Source organism: Rhincodon typus, chromosome 16, assembly GCF_021869965.1.
Source record: "Rhincodon typus isolate 14 chromosome 16, sRhiTyp1.1, whole genome shotgun sequence".
NCBI lineage: Eukaryota > Metazoa > Chordata > Chondrichthyes > Orectolobiformes > Rhincodontidae > Rhincodon > Rhincodon typus.
The window spans coordinates 9,404,375-9,421,475 of NC_063347.1; the positions used below are offsets into that span (position 1 = coordinate 9,404,375).

General features: G+C 44.5%; 1 protein-coding gene across 1 annotated transcript in view; it reads right to left on the reverse strand.

Annotated features, from left to right (window-relative positions):
- Positions 1-11,202: 11,202 nt before the first annotated feature.
- The window catches only part of LOC109913124 (semaphorin-3B-like), a 186,625-nt gene continuing 180,726 nt past the window's right edge, over positions 11,203-17,101 (reverse strand). Inside the window, exon 16 of the mRNA XM_048606683.1 lies at positions 11,203-11,300. Within this exon, the coding sequence (XP_048462640.1) occupies positions 11,203-11,300 (98 nt within the window). The remainder of the gene's footprint in view (positions 11,301-17,101) is intronic.

Below are 17,101 nucleotides of genomic sequence, written 5' to 3' on the forward strand. Positions count from 1 at the left end.
CCTCTGTAGGATGATGCATCACTGTCAGCAGAAAGGGGCTTCCCCTCACTCTTTTAGGCCTTCACATGAGGAATTGTCACTTGTGTCTGTAGATGGAAAACAGCTTGAAGGGGAAAAGGTGTTCTGAAGTCTCTGTGTGAGAAATGTGCATGTGTCTGACCCCCCCACATGAATCCAAAAGGCTTTTTGTTCCCTCTCCTGCAGCACAGTTTCTGGTGACCTGAGCTAGCTCTGCCTATGTATCAATTAATTCTGCAGGATCAAGGCTTCCACTGCTATACAGACCTTCAACCAGAGATTTGAGTAGGCTATTGACAACTGCGTGAGTCACCTATATGTTTCTTCAGCATAAAGTAGTGAAAGACTGATTCCAAAATAAAGTTGGCCCATTCCAACATATCGTCTGCATTCCATTCCTATCCTCGTTCTACACACTCCAAGGTTCAAATTAGCAACCTATTTGAGAGGTTGCAGTTTAACCAAAGTAGCAGGTTGGCCTGGCTCCCAAGGAAGGGGACGGGTAATGCTAATGCTACTGTACCAATAATTTAGAGGCCATTGGTGGGCTCAAATCTCATCATGGCCTACACTCGGTCACAGTGAACATGAAATGTGACTGGGCTGTTGTTTAAAAACCCATCAGGGAATTTGGTTGTCCTTTCCCGCTTCAAGGTAGTGGCTTACATCTTCTCAAGGCCAAAAAGCCAAACCAGAGATGCTCATGCTGTCTAACTTGACCCCTTATATAAAAAAAAAACCCACTTTCTGAAGCCAACATTCATGGGTGGGTCTATATTCAATCTATAAGTCTTGTCTGCTAAGAAATACGGCACTCACAAAGGAAGCCAGCCTGAATTTTTCACCTCAGACATTGGATATTTTACTCACCTTATAAGTCACCACATGAAGTCAAGCAAATGGTACAGGCCATCTTGTAACGATGCGTGGGAGTTTAAGACATGCCTGCAGATGTTGGTGAGGAACAAACAGCAAACAGAGTGAAGTATGAACTGGTTTCAATCCAAAAGGCATAATATTTGCTAAACCATCAATTAACTGTGCCACAGTGAAGGAATTTGATGTTAAGATAAATGCTGGTGCCAAATGGAAGAAAAAGTATGAGGAGCTATATGGAAGTAGTCTAAGACCAAATACACTGTGACAACAAGGACCAGCCACTGGCCCGATCTTGAGAGTCAACTATTGGAATGAGTTCTTCAAGAGCCCTCAGTGGTTCCAGTGTCATCAGGAATGCAATATGTACAAACCTAAGTGGGTCATGCAAACCCTGAACAGAAACAGAAGTTGCCGGAAAAGTTCAGCAGGTCTGGCAGCATCTGTGAAGGGAAAAGACAGAGTTAACCATTTCGGGTCCGCTGACCCTTCCTCAGAACATGCAAGCCCTGAGTCCAGCAAAGGGCTCAGAGTAACAGCTGGTGTGGCTACTTTCAGAAATAAGACAGTCTGATGTGAGGCAAATGATCAAGGTTTCTCAAAGACTAGCAAAAGACCTTCATGCCCAAAATGACCACCTTCCAGCAATTCATCATCAGAAACTGGCAACATAAAGTACGTGATCATTCTTTCACAACGCGATACGGATGAAATGTCCAGGAATTTGGATCTGCCCATCAGCTAAATTTTGAAAAGAAAGGTTCGACAGAGATGCTGTAATGATCATAGGATGTGAGAAGAACATCACAACTTAAGAACATAAGGACTAAGAGCACGAGTAGACCATTCAGCTCTTCAAGCATGTTCTACCATTCAGTACGATCATGGCTGATCTCAACCTGGCCTGAACCCCACTTTCCTGCCTGCTCTCCATTACCCTATGACACATTACGAGTCAAAAATCTTTCTCCTCCTTAAATTTACTCGATGTTCCAGCATTCGCTACACTCTGGGTTAGCGAATTCCTTTGGTGAAATAATTTCTCCTCACCACTTTTAAATCCATCACCCCTTGTCTTAAAACTCTGACCTTTTTGTTCTGGATTTCCTCACAAGAGGAAACATCCTCTCTACATCTTTTTGTCAAACCCTTTTAGCATCTTACATATCTCAATTTGATCACTTCTCATTCTTCTAAACACCAGAGACTAGAGGCCTAAAGTGCTCAATCTCTCCTCATAAGCCAATTCCCCCATCTCTGGAATCAATCTAGTGAACCTCCTTTGAACTTTCTCTGAAGCAACCGCATCCCTCCTCAAGTAAGGGATGAAAATTGTTTGCAACACTCCAGCTGTGATTGCACTAATGCCTTGTATAGTTGCAGCAACTCTTCCCTACTTTTATATTCTATTCCTTCGTCATTAAATGTCAAAATTCCATTTGCCTTCCTTACTATCCACTGCAATTGGTTACTAGTTTTCTGTGATTCCATACGAGCATAAGACCATAAGAAATAGGAGGAGAAATTAGGCCATTCAGCCCATCGAGTCTGCTCCGCCATTCAATCGTGGCTGATAATTTTTTCAACCCCATTCTCCCACTTTCTCCCCATAACCCTTGATCCCCTTGACAATCAAGAACCTATTTATCTCCGTCTTAAATATAGTCAGTGACCTGGCCTCCACAGCCTTCTGTGGCAGTGAATTCCATAGATTCACCACTCTCTGGCTGAAGAAGTTTCTCCTTATCTCTGGTCTAAAAGGTCTTCCCTTTACTCTAAGGCTGTGCCCTCAGGTCCTAGTCTCTCCTACCAATGGAAGCATCTTCCCAATATCCACTCTGTCCAGGCCATTCAGTATTCCGTAAGTTTCAATTAGATCCCCCCCTCATCCTTCTAAACTCCGTCGATTATAGACCAAGAGTCCTCAAACTTTCCTCATATGTTAAGCTTTTCATTCCTGAGAATATTCCTGTGAACCTCCTCTGAACCTGCTCCAGGGCCAGTACATCTTTCCTGAGATATGGGGCCCAAAACTGTACGCAGTACTCCAAATGTGGCCTGACCAGAGCCTTATAGAGCTTCAGAAGCACATCCATGCTTTTAAAATCAAGTTCTCACTTCTCTCTGCATTTGCCTTCCTAACTACTGACTCAACCTGCAAGTTTACCTCAAGAGAATCCTGGACTAGAACTCCCAAGTCCCTTTGCACTTCAGACTTCTGAATTTTCTGCCCCTTTAGAAAATAATCCATGCTTCTATTCTCCTTACCGAAGTGCACGACCTCACCCTTTCCCATGTTGTACTCCATCTGCCACTTCTTTGCCCACTCTCCTAACCTGTCCAAATCCTTCTGCAGCCTCCCTGCATCCTCAATACTACCTGTCTCTCTAGCTATCTTTATATCATCTACAAACTTAGCCAGAATGCCCTCAGTTCCTTCATCTAGATCATTAATGTATAAAGTGAAAAGTTATGGTCCAACACTGACCCTGGTGGAACACCACTTGTCATCAGTTGCCATCCTGAGAAAGACCCCTTTATCCCCAACCTCTGCTTTCTGGCAGACAGCCAATCTTCTATCCATGCTAGCACCTTGCCTCTAACACAATGGGCCCTTATCTTACTCAGCAGCCTCCTGTGGGGCACCTTATCAAAGGCCTTCTTGAAATCCAGGTAGATAACATCTATTGACTCTCCTTGGTCTACCCTGCTCGTTACTTCCTCAAAGAATTCTAGCAGATTTGTCAGGCATGACCTCCCCTTGATGAAACCATGCTGACTTTGCCCTATTTTACTACACACTTCCGTATTTAGAAATCTCATCCTTCACAGTGGACTTTAAAATCTTACCCATGACAGAGGTTAGGCTAATCAGCCTGTAATTTTCCATCTTTTGCCTTACTCCCTTTTTAAACAGGGGTGTCATGTTAGCTATTTTCCAGTCCTTTGGGACCCTCCTTGACTTTAATAATTCTTGCACAAGAACACCCAGATCGCTCTGTACTGAAACACTTGGATATTTCTCTCCATATGATTAATAATTTGCCTTTCTATTTCTCCAAACAAAATGGATAACCTCAACTTTATCCATGGCAAACTTCATCTGCCAAATTTTGATCCATTCGCCTAACCTATCAATATGCATTTATAAATTTCTTATTTACTTATTGCAACTTGCTTACCCGCTTACTTGCAGAAGCACCAGTCAGCAGGTATAACAGAACAAAATTAAACTTTAGCATAAGACATAAAACCATCCTGAACATCAGGTCCCCAGCAGAAGGTTCTCTACAAGCACGATAATGGTTGGATGGAGGAGGATCGAGTGAACTTATGGATCGACAAAGTGTGGAATAAGCAATGCAGTGGCCTACACAAAAAACAAAGCTTATTTGTGTGGGACATGTTCAGAGTCCAAGTTCAAGGGGCACCTCTAAGGGAATAACATCCACACTGCAGGGAGGCCATAATTCAATTTCTGGATGTGTGCTTCACCAAAACATTGAAGAATCAATGTCATTGAGGTATACAGCACAGAAACAGACTCTTTGGTCCAACTTGTCCTTGCTGAACAGATATCCTAAAGTAATATAGTTCCATTTGGCCTATATCCCTCTAAACCCTTCCTATTCATATACCCATCCAGATGCATTTTAAGGTTGTAATTGTACCAGCCTCCACCACTTCCTCTGGCGGCTCAGTTATAACCTCTGCTTGAAAATGTTGCTCCTTAGCCCCTTTTAAATCTTTCCCCACTCACCTCAAAAATATGCCCTCTAATTTGGGACTCCCCTACCGTGGGAAAAAGACCTTGGCTATTCACTCTATCCATGCCCCTCATGATTTTATAAATCTCTACAAGGCCACCCCTCAGCCTTCACGTTCCAGGGAAAATAACTCCAGCTCATTTGGCCTCTCTCCATAATTCAAGCCCTTTAACCCTGGCAACATCTTTGTAAACTTTCTGAACCCTTTAAAGCTTAACAATATCTTACCTATAGCAGGGAGGCTAGGACTGAATGCAGTATTCCAAAAGTGGCCTAACCAATATCCTGTAAAGCCTCAACCTGACCTCCCAATCCTATACTCAATGCACTGACCAATAAAGGCAAGTGTACCAAACACATTCTTCATTAACCTGTCTACCTTTGACTCCACTTTCAAGGAATTTTGAACCTGCACTCCAAGGTCTCTTTGTTTGGCAAGACTCCCCAGGACCTTACCATTAAGTGTATAAGTTCTGTCGTGATTTGCCTTTCCAAAATGTTTACGCTGATTGGAATATGTAGATTGTTGATGAAGAGAAGGCTTTGACCAAAAAACTGTAAATATGTGTGCTACCAATTTGTGTGGTTTCTTCATAAAATTGTGGGATTCTATCAGTATACAAAGTGTCATCAGATTGACTCAAAAAATGCAGAATATCTAGATCACTGGATGGAGAGGGAAATGAGTTATTTTGGACAGGAGTAATTCTGAAAACAAAATCATCAAATGCAATCCAGAGTGGGAACTTTATGATAATTCTGGAGCCAAAGTGACTTCAATGAATTCGATGAATATTGTAAAAACCGAAAGAACTGCGGATGCTGTAAATCAGGAACAAAAACAGAAGTTGCTGGAAAAGCTCAGCAGGTCTGGCAACGTCTGTGAAGAAAAATTCAGAGTTAACGTTTCGGGTGCGGTGACCCTTCCTCAGAATTGTTTCCCAGGAACGGACACGAAATGTCAACTTTGATTTTTTTTCTTCACAGATGCTGCTGGACCTTCTGAGCTTTTCCAGCAACTTCTGTTTCTGTTCGACGAACATTGTGTCAGATTGTGGAACAATGAATTTGACAATATTTGAAACATTTTTGCGGTTCAAGTTATCTGCGTAGAATGAATTCTTTCCATGAAACATGTCACATTGATTTAATCAGTGTTACATTTTTTTTAATTTCCACATTTTAAAATCATGACCTCCTACATAAACGTCACCAGTAGCAGTTTGCTATTCAGCACATAAGACAACTCCCATTTTGGGAAGAATTTTTCAAAGCTGCGAAGTTTGATTTATATTCCACGATCTAGGGCACTTCTCAACAAATTGTCACTGCATCACCATGAATAATATTTTGGAGTTCAGTGGCTGTTGCTATTCAGTAAATACGGCATCACCTGCAATATAGAAACTTGGAAAATGGAAGCAGAAGTAGGCCATTCAGCCCCTCTGGGCCTATTCTGCTGTTCAATATGATCATCGCTGATTATGCACCTCAGTATCCTGTTCCTGCTTTCTCCCCAAATACTCGATCCCTTCAGTCTTAAGAACTAATTCTGTGTTGAAATCATTCAAGGTTTTGGCTTCAACCACTATATGTGGCAAAGAATACCACAGGCCTACCAGTCTCTGGAGAAGAGAGTTCTCCTCATATCAGTCATAACTGGCCTACTTCATATCCTTACCCTGGTTCTGGTTCTTGACTTCATTGTCATCAGGAATATCCTTCCTGTATTTACCCTGTCTAGTCCTCTTCGAAATCTATTGGTTTCCATGAGAACTCCCTCATTCTTTTAAGCCCCAGTGAAAATAGTCCTAACCAGTCCGGTGCCTTCTCATATGCCAGTTCTGCCATTTCAAGAATCAGTCTGGTAAACCTTCATTTTACTCCCTCCATTGCTAGAACATCCACCCTCAGGTAAGGAGATCAAAACTGCCTCACTACTCCAAGTATAGTGTCACCTAGGCCCTGTGCAACTACTATTCATCATCCCTCCAGATGGACTTGAATCCTCTCACAATGAAGGCCAACTTGGATTGTTCACTGCCGGCTGAGATGCATGCTGTCTGTGTTGTGGCAGTACAGGACATTGGGCAGACCATTTTTGAAATAATGTATTCAATTACTGTCTCCCTGCTACAGGAAAGATGTTGTGAAACTTGAGAGGGTTCAGAAAAGATCTACAAGGATGTTGCCAGGGTCGGAGAGTTTGACCTATAATGGAAGGCTGAATAGGCTGGGCCTATTTTCCCTGTAGTGTCAGAGGCCGGGGGTGACTTTATAGAGGTTTATAAAATCAAAAGATGCATGGATAGGGTGAATAGTCAAGGTTTTTTCCCCAGACTAAGGGAGTCCAAGACTAGAGGGCATAGGTTTAAGGTGAGAGGTGAAAGATTTAAAAGGGACCTAAGGGGCAACTATTTCACACAGAGGGTGGTGCGTGTATGGAATAAGCTGCCAGAGGAAGTGGTGGAGGCTGGTACGATTACAACATTTAAAAGGCATCTGGATGGGTACATGAATAGGAAGGGTTTAGAGGGATATGGATCAAATACTGGCAAATGGGACTAGATTAATTTAGGATATCTGGTCAGCACGGACGAGTTGGACCGAAGGGTCTGTTTCTGTGCTGTACAGCTCTATGACTGTATGATTGGTGTACAAGGACACTCAAGTTTCTTGCACCTACCCCTTTCCCAATCTATTCCCATTCTGATATTAACCGGCCTTCCAGTTTGTGCTCCCAAAGTGGATCACCTCACTTTTACTCACATCGCACTTCATGTGTCTTGCAATTGCCCACTAACTCAACTTTCTTTAAATTCACTCATGGAATGGGATGTAGGGATCTCTAGCTAGGCCAGCATTTACTGCCCATCCCTAATTGCCTATAGGACAGTTAAAATTTAACCAAATTTCTGTGGGTCTGGAGTCACGTGTAGGCCAGACCAGGTAAGGATGGCAGTTTCCTTCCCTAAAGGACATGAGTGAACCAGATGGGTTTCTTCCCCTGACAATTGACAATGCTTTAACAGTCATTAGTATACCCTTAATTCCAGATTCTTTATTAAATTCAAATTCCACCATCTTTCATGGTGGGATTTGAACCCAGGTCCCCAGAATATTACCTGGGTCAATGGTCTAGGCCAAGTATCTCTCAAATAGCAATGAATTGATGGCCTAATTGACCTGTTTTTTTTTTGTTTTTCCGTGGGCTTGGCAGAGTGTGCTGTGTGGAATGTTGGGCTGTTCTTCGATTAGTGACGTAGATCTTTAATGTCCGTTTGAAGAAGTGAACAGAGTCAGATTTAGATCAAATTTGTCAGGCAGCACATCCAACACTCCTTTCACGTGGCCCAAGAGCCATGGCTGGTAACCATACACATATAAGAAACACAAAACATTTGAGTTCGGAACAGGAGTAAGCCACTCAGCTGCTTGAGCCTGCTCTACCATTTGGTAAATTCATGGCGCATCTGATTAATCTACATTCCCACTTTTCACTTTTCTCCTTTCACCTCCTTGCATATCATTTTAATAACAAGAAGAGCCATTTCATTAAATCCAATCAAAAGCACATCCTAAGAGCCACATCCTAAGAAACTGCCATCCTTACCTGGTCTTGCTGACACGTGACTCCAGACCCACAGCAATTTAGTTAAATCTTAACTGTCCTGTGGGCAATTAGGGATGGGCAGTAAATGCTGGCCTAGCTAGAGATCCCTATGTCCCATGCCATGAGTCAATATAAAGAAAGTTGAGTTACTGGGCAATTGCATGACACATGAAGTGCGATGTGAATAAATGTGAGGTGATCCACTTTGGGAGCACAAACTGGAAGGCCAGTTATTATCAGAATGGGAATAGATTGGGAAAGGGGTAGGTGCAAGAAACTTGAGTGTCCTTGTACACCAATCATACAGCCATCATGTTGTTGCTTCAATGTTTGGAGGGATATGGGCCAAGCATAGGCAGGTGGGACTAGTTCAGTTTGAGATTATAGTCAGCATGGACTGGTGGGATCGAACGGTCTGTTTCCATGCTGTATGACTCTATGACTCTATGAGCATGACTCTAAATGCTAATAATAATGAGAAACAAGACAGAGACACATTTCAAGAACCTTTTAAAGATTTTTTATGAAAGAAAATGTCAATTGAGTGGTAGTTTTTCACAAATGGAATGTAAATAAAAGTTTTACAAAATCAAACAAGCCATTTATTTGCAGTGAAAGCCTGTTCTAACATGGAGAGTGGTGTCCGCAGAATCAGACTGTGTTATAACTAAATCATGGATGGGTGATCCCAGACAGAACTTTAGACAGGTGGCCAATGGGGTGTCAGGCCAGGACCAAGTGGGGAATAAGGGTCAGTGAAGTGTCAGGCTGCATAAAGGATGGTGTCCAGTCAGACCTAGGTCAGGGTGGGGTTTGGAGACGAGGCTGATGGAGGGTGGTGTAGAGCTAGTGTCAGGGCTAAGGCTGAGGAGGGGAGTGGGGTCAGTTTGGGGGCGAGGTGGCTGTAGAGTCAGGCTGGTCGAGTATTCCTCATTCCTCATGAGATCTCGCACCCTAGGCAGGTTCACAGTATTTTGCGTGGCAGTACCATCAATATGGGTCTGACCAGTTAAACCAGTCAAACCAGCTGCCTGGTTGCATAATGAGCTGCACATAGCTGTGGAGGCACAGCCTGTAGATCCCTGGGCGAACGTATTTGGCTGCATATTCCATCTGATTGAGAGGTGAACGTGCAGTCATAGAGTTATAGAGTCACAGAGCTGTACAGCACAGAAACAGACCCCTTTGGTCCAACTCATCCATGCTGACCAGATATCCTAAATCAATCTAGTCCCATTTACCAGCATTTGGCCCATATCCCTCTAAACCTTTCCTATTCATATACCCATCCAGATGCCTTTCAAATGTTACAATTGTAGCGACCTCCACCACTTCCTCTAGTAGCTCATTCCATACACACACCACCCTCTGTGTGAAAAAGAATTGTGCAAATTACCCACCCACCAACACTTCCCTTGTGATTCTCTTTTTTTTCACTCATACCACCCAGAAAAACAATTAATAAAACCAATCATAACCCATCCCAGCCTTCTGGGGGATTTCCCGGTGTACTTTGCAGTGCAGAATCTGGCCACTCGGCCCATTTGCTCTCTACTAGCACCCACACAAACCTCCTCTCGCATTGAATGATCCATCTATTTCCTTCTCTCTCATGTTTCTCTGGCATCCCCTGAATTGCCTCAGTCACCCTTTCTGGCATCGGCTTCTGCATCTGAACCACTCTCTGTGTGAAAACATTCCTCTCAAATTCTTCCTTGCATTTACTCATGACAGATTAGTTTCTCCTTCTTCAAACTTTCAACCCTTCAATCCCCATGGCGATGATTTCAATGGATTCTTGATGGAAAACAGATACTGATCAAATTCAGTTTGGGGTTCTAATCCACTGTGGATGGTTTGCATTTACACAGAATGTACTGGGCAAAGACAGACTGATGTCTCTCCTGTTTTTTTGAAATGAAACTCAAAGGCTCCATAAGGGCGTGGATGTTACATCCCAGGACACATCCCGACTGCTTCTCCCGTTGCCAAAGGTAAGATTCTGAAACTAAGGAGTTCAGCTGCCAGATCTTCTAGGAAACCCAAGCTAGATTTGCGATTTAACGTGGCAGCTATCAAATGTCTTATCATAATCTGCAGGATAAACAGAAAGGCCCATCTTCAGATTTTCACAGACCATTAATTCCAGGATAATTCATACCTTACTGCTTGCCAATAAGCAACTTCTTTGCATGCTTCATTGCGAAAGTGAACCGAGAAAATTGAGGTCAATTTACAGTTTAAGACTCTAGTGACAGAAAATGAGGCTTAAGAAAATCGCTTTCTCGTTTAGCCTAAGTTGATCCTCGCCTCACACTTGTTAAAATGAACAACGGCAATCAAAGGGCCTGAAAAAATCTGCCACTTACACAGAGATAAGCTGAGAGGATGGGATTGAATTTCCATTTATATTTCTGCTCACAAAAGAGAACAAAACCAGTAGGGAATTCAGGACAATCGTCATTATCTGTAAACAGGCTAGAATGTAGAACTCATGACGATGGGAAATAGCTGTGCTCTTGTGCAGTGCTGTTCAGAGGTACCTCCCCAGAGGAGCTCAGCTGTCATGGGGCATCATGCTCATTGTCTCTGCCATCCTCATACAACCACTGTAGCTCATCTGTAACATCCATCATCTAACTGACGTGTCTTTCTCTCCTTGTCCTCTGAAAGAGATCTCTGTCGCTTTTCAGCTCTGATCAAATGGCCGAAATACCAACAATAAAAGCAGAAATTGCTGGAGAAACTCAGCAGGTCTGGCAGCATCTGCTGGAAGAAAGCAGTTTTAAGTTCAGTGACAATTCTGACGAACAGTCACTGGACTTAAAACATTAACTTTACTGTCTTGCCACAGATACTGCCATATTCGCTGGGCGAGTCCAGAAATTCCTGTTTTTTTGTTCCACATCTTCAGCTTTTTGTTTGATTTTAGTGAAATATCAACAATTCCTTCTCTGGGGTTGCTTTACCCAAATTCCTTCCGCTCTTGTAATTTTCAAGCACCTCTTCTTCCTGTCTTTTATCATCTGCAAAGGAAGTTTTTAACAGATATCTTAGTATCCATGCTTCAATAGTGTCCATTTTCTTCCACAGATCTTTATGTACTGTCCAGGTTTCTGAGGTGCACAGGAATGTAGCATCATAAAGTCTTTTGCTCATTGCAATATTGAATAGTTGAGGCAAGTTTGTTTACAAGAAATTATGCCAGTGCATGAGAGAGAAAGGGACTTCCGACCTCAATGTGGACTCCCGGCTTTGAGATGATTCCAGAGTGGGCTTCCAGCATCAAGAGCCTTGAGGTGAGGCCTGGCGTGGCATGGGAGTGAAGCCTGGCATGGTCTGGGGGTGAGGCCTGCGCGGTCTGGGGATGACGCCTGGCGCGGTTTGGGAATGAGGCCTGGTGCGGTCTGGGGGTGAGGCCTGGCACGGTCAGGGGGTGAGGCCTGGCATGATTTGGGAGTGAGGCCTGACGCGGTCTGGGGGTGAGGCCTGGCACGGTCTGGGTGTGAGGCCTGGAGCGGTCTGGGGGTGAGGTCTGGGGGGGAGGGGGGGTGAGGTCTGGGGGTGAGGCCTGGCGCGTTCTTGGAGTGAGGCCTGGCGCAGTCTGGGGGTGAAGCCTGGCATGAACTGGGTTGGAAGGACTATTATTCTGACGTTTTTATTTTTTTTTCTAAATTATTCCTATGATTTTGTACTTTTGTACCTAAGTTGGTGTGAGGGTGTGCAACGCTGGACTTTTTAATTTCTTTATTTGTCTAATTTTCTCCTAAGAAATTGTCCTTAAGAATCTGTATCTAGGTACCTCTGTACCTAAGGTGGCGCCATAAGATGTGGCTTGTAAACTTTTCACTGTTTCTTATTTGACGACATGACAATAAAGCTGATTCTAATTCCAATTGAAGCATAAGCTGGTGGAGTGCCTTGAAGCAAGGTTAGGAGAAGCCTGCCACTGGCCTCGCTATCTTGGGCAGAATTGTGTCTGGGCAGTACAATTCTGTGCAAAATGGCCAAGAAGGGCCCCAAAGCCTCAGTTAATAAATGCAGCACCATAATGAACCAGCTAAGAAGAGAAGTGACTGTTTGGAATCCGGTGCCCTCCAGTTGCACCTGAAATAACTCCATGAAGGTTGGTGCCCCATCACCAAGTCACCCTTTATTTACACGTGGAGAGTCCTTGTCACTGATCCACCTTCCTCAGAGCTGGCTCCTGGAGTGAACAGAACCCCTGACACTCCTGCTTATATCTGTTAGCCAGGGCTCCCTGGTTGGCCCAGATTAACAGCCCCAATCGGGGTATGAGATCCATCTGGCTAACCTCGTTACAATCACTACAGCACCATTTAGGGAGCACCCGCGCCATCCAGAGAGTTGGGAAGGAACCGGGACATGGTATCATCTCCTGTCCAGTGATTTCCGTTGAGAGTGTGTGGTTACCTGTAAGTTAAGAAACGAGAGATTCCAGCTCAGCTAGGTCCCACCTAATGGTGGAATAATCTGCACACCCACCGACTAAGTTCACTCTCGATGGTAGCCATGATGTGGAGGTGCCGATGTTGGACTGGGGTGGACAATATCAGAAGTCACACGACACCAGGTTATAGTCCAATGGGTTTATTTGAAATCACAGGATTTCAGAGCGCTGCTCCTTTGTCAGGTGAACCTGTTGGAGTGTAACCTGGTGTCGCGTGGCTTCTGACTTTGAGTTCACTCTCAGGCAACGTGGGCCGGGCACATTTTTGTTTCCTAAATATAAAAGTGTTGGGATGGGGGTGTAATGGGAAAGAGGAGATTTGATTGTCAGTCAAAACTCAACTAATCAGATAATGAGGCATCTATTGACTTTACAGTAGGCTGTGGAAAGACAGGACTGTGAATAATCCACATTATAGGATTTATTTATTTACTTTTTACTTTGTTCATTCATGGGATGATGGCCCGCTGACCAGGCAGCATTTATTGCCCATCCCTAATTGCCCAGAGGGCAGTTAAGAGTCACCCACATTGCTGTGGGTCTGGAGTCACATGTAGGCCAGACCAGGTAAGGATGGCAGTTTCCTTCCCTAAAGGACATTAGTGAACCAGATGGGTTTTTCCTACAATCGACAATGGGTTCATGGTCATCATTAGATTCTTAATTCCAGATTTTTATTGAATTTAAATTCCACCATGGCAGGATTCAAACCCATGTCCCTATAATGTTGTCTGGGTATCTGCATTAGCAGTGCACAGTGGCTCAGTGGTTAGCACTGCTGCCTTGCAGCACTAGGGACCCAGGTTCAATTCCACCTTTGGGTAACTGTCTGTGTGGAGTTTGCACATTCTGCGTGGGTTTCCTTGTGCAGGCTAGATGGATTGGCCATGTTAAATTGCCCATAGTGTTCAGGAATGTGTAGATTAGGGGGATGGGTCAGGGTCGGTGTGGACTTGTTGGGCCAAAGGGCCTGTTTCCACACTGTTGGGATTCTATGATTGAGATGTATAAAATTTTGAGGAGCATAAGATAGACTGGAAGAACCTTTCACCTTGGTGGAGGGAATCAATAACCGGGGCATAGATTTAAGGTAAGGGGTTAGAAGGTTTAGAGGAGTGTGAGGAAAATAGTTTTCATCCAGAGGGTGGTATGAATCTCAATCCCACTGCCTGTCTGGATATTGGAGGCAGAAACCCACATAATTTTTAAGAATTATTTTGATGCATACTTGCGATGCCAAGGTACGAAAGGTTGTGGGCCAACTGCTGGGAACTGGGAAAGTTGTCTTGACCAGTTCAGATTTGATGGGCTGAAAGGCCTTTTGCTGTGCTGTAGAAATGCTGAGTGATCAAATGGCCAGGACTTTGAGGGGCACAGGATGGATGAAGGTACATAGTCATGTGATGAAACCTCCAGGATTATAGCGTTGATAATTGTTAAGTGAGCAGGGCAAACGTTTTTGATTTTGACCTTTACAGTGTGTCCTAAGAAAGCTGGTTTTCAGATGTACATTGGACACTCTGCAGTAGTTCCTTTGCAGTTTGTAATCACAGATTGCAGAACGAGGCCCTTTGACCCATTGTGTCTGTGCCAGCTCTTTAAAAGAGCTGCTCTGACTCCTCTTGCCCTATGCCCCAAGGCAAAGCAAAGAAAAGCATTAGTACCCAGTAACACTGTGATCATTGTAAGATATTCCGTGCTACAAGAGAGGCTCCTGGGGCTTGTTAGAGAGGTGCAGGGGGTTAAGTGGCTCTAGGCAGACAATTTTTCCAAAGACTATGGTTCTCTTATGGCATTCTAATGGCAGGTTTTCCTTAATCTCCATGAAAATGACAAAAGGGCCATGCCCTCATGTGAGAGCTATATTTCCCAATGACAGCACTAACTGCCAAGTATTGCAATCCTAAACTGAATACCAGGCATGTGCAAGGTTACACAAAGAGATTTTTATTGAAAATAAATCGACATAACAACTTTCGCTCAACGTTTGCATTTTTATGCACAATTAACAGATGCTTTTATGCCTTCCTTTCGTTGGGAGCGAGCTTGTGTGGAGCATAAATGCTGACAGCATTTATTTGGGCTGAAGAGCCTGATACTGTGCTGCAGACATAATGGACTGAGCCATATGCTTTTTTTTGTGAGAGTTGCATTGAGTGTTTGGAAGGGAAGCTCACAAGGCCTAGCAAGATTTCTTAGCGTATCATACCAAGCGGGCCATGTTTACTGCCCATCCCTCCAATCCAGCATCCCTCATGTCCAGTTAAGTTCTGATCTTACCACCCACCATTCCCAGGAAAATTCAACAATCAGTGGATATCCAAGAGGCCTGCATTCCAGGTGCATCTAAAAAAAACCCAGTGTGCACCCAGGCAAGCACTGGCATTCTGAAACTGCCCTGCTCAATGATCATAGAATCCCTCGAGTGCAGATAGTGGCCATTCAGCCCATCAGGGCTACACTGACTCTCCAGAAAGCATCCACCCCTCCCACCCTAGCCCCGTAACCCCACTTTTCCAATGGCTAATCCACCTAGCCTGCACACCCCCAGGTACCATGGGCAATCCACCTAGCCTGCACATCTTTGGACTATGGGAGGAAACTGGAGCAACCAGAGGAAACCCACGCAGGCACGGGGAGAACGTGCAAACTCCACACAGTCACCTGAGGGTGGAATCGAACCCAGGTCCCTGGCACTGTGAGGCAGCAGTGCTAACCACTGTAACCATTGTAGCTAACCGCTGCAGCAAACTGAGCTGCATTGCCACCCTTGGTGGACAGAATCTGAACATCTTGGGGAAGTCCCAATTCTCTGATAGGGATGTGGGGGTCCTGGTTCGGGGGTGGTGTAGACAGGGGAGTGCCCTATCCTCAGAGATTGACAGAGGAGGCCACACCATCATACCCTGGCTAACCAGTCTGAGTTCATCATATGTGCAAGTGCCACCTCAACCAATATTCCCTCTGTGACTGAGAAGTTGCTTCCATGTACTGGCCTTGGAGATCTGCGCAGTGCTGGGAAAAAATTACAGGGAATGTCATTCTCAGTGGTGTAGAAGAATGGCCAGCATCAATATACGGTGAGGATATTCTCTACTTCACCAGCATGAGTGCCACCATCTCCTCTCAGCTACCTGACCCTTACTCTATCTCTGCTAAACCTCCCACCAATAACCAAACTCAGGCATTCTCTCACTCTCGCATGAAACATCATGCCTCACTTGCTCTCACCCCAACAAAACCTCCCACACCATTAACCCTGCATGGCCTCTGCACTAACTACTTGCTTGCCCAGGGCACCACACCATCGTTCAAGCACGTTTCTCGCTCCTTCTCTCCATCTAGGAGAAGACAGCCAATAACAAGGCAGGTTGTTGTGTGACCAAGATCTGATTCCTCACCATCACCCCACCACCTTCCCCCTCTGAGGAGAGAATCTTGGCTCTTGCAGGAGAAAACTGGAACCATTCCAGTGGGGATGCTGTGATATCCATGTCCCCTAACTGATTAAATACAGTCCAGAAAAAAAACCCTCAAAAAAACTAAAGAACTGGGGATGCTGGAAATCAGAAACAAACACTAAAATTGCTGTTTTGAAGAAGGGTCACTGGACCCAAAACATTAACTTTGATTTCTCTCCACAGATGCTGCTAGACCCACTAAGCTTCTGCAACAATTTCTTATTTTTGTTTCTGATTAAATACCATTCATTATTCCCCATAATCTTCAAAGTCATCCTGCTGTCAATGTGGTTCATTGCACACCAGTTCTAGCCATTGGCCACAACTCCTTCTCTCTCTCCTGTTTTGTTGGTACCAGCGAGATGTCCGTGACCTCAGAACCTACTCCTGCTACAGACAATAGGGGTCGATGTCAGGGAGGATCTCCAGGAGCTGGCCAGCCACCAAGCCTCGCTCTTTGTCTAGGAAGCACCAAGACATCGTTTGGCTGGTGGTGAGATGGGCACTGCCCATCAGATCCTTCATGTACACCCGGTCTTTTTACAATGCCACGCACTGCCCTCGAATCAGCTGCACTGGTGAAGAGACTGTCACAGATCTCCTTCTGGAATCTGCCTTTGCAAAGATGGTTTGGAGAGAGATGCAGTGGTTTTTGTTCAGGGTTCATCTCGAGCAGTCCTGTGCGCAGGACTCTGTGCTCTACTGTCTGCTCCCCAGGACGCACGTCGACTCAAACATAGACTGAACCTGGAGGACCATCAACTTGGTGAATGACACTCTTTGGTCTGCCCGAAACTTGCTGATCTTTCAGTGTAAAGATTGAACCTCGACCTAGTGTTGCAGATTGGCACATTCCAAGGTCCAGGACTAAATGCTGAGGGATGAACTGAAGCTT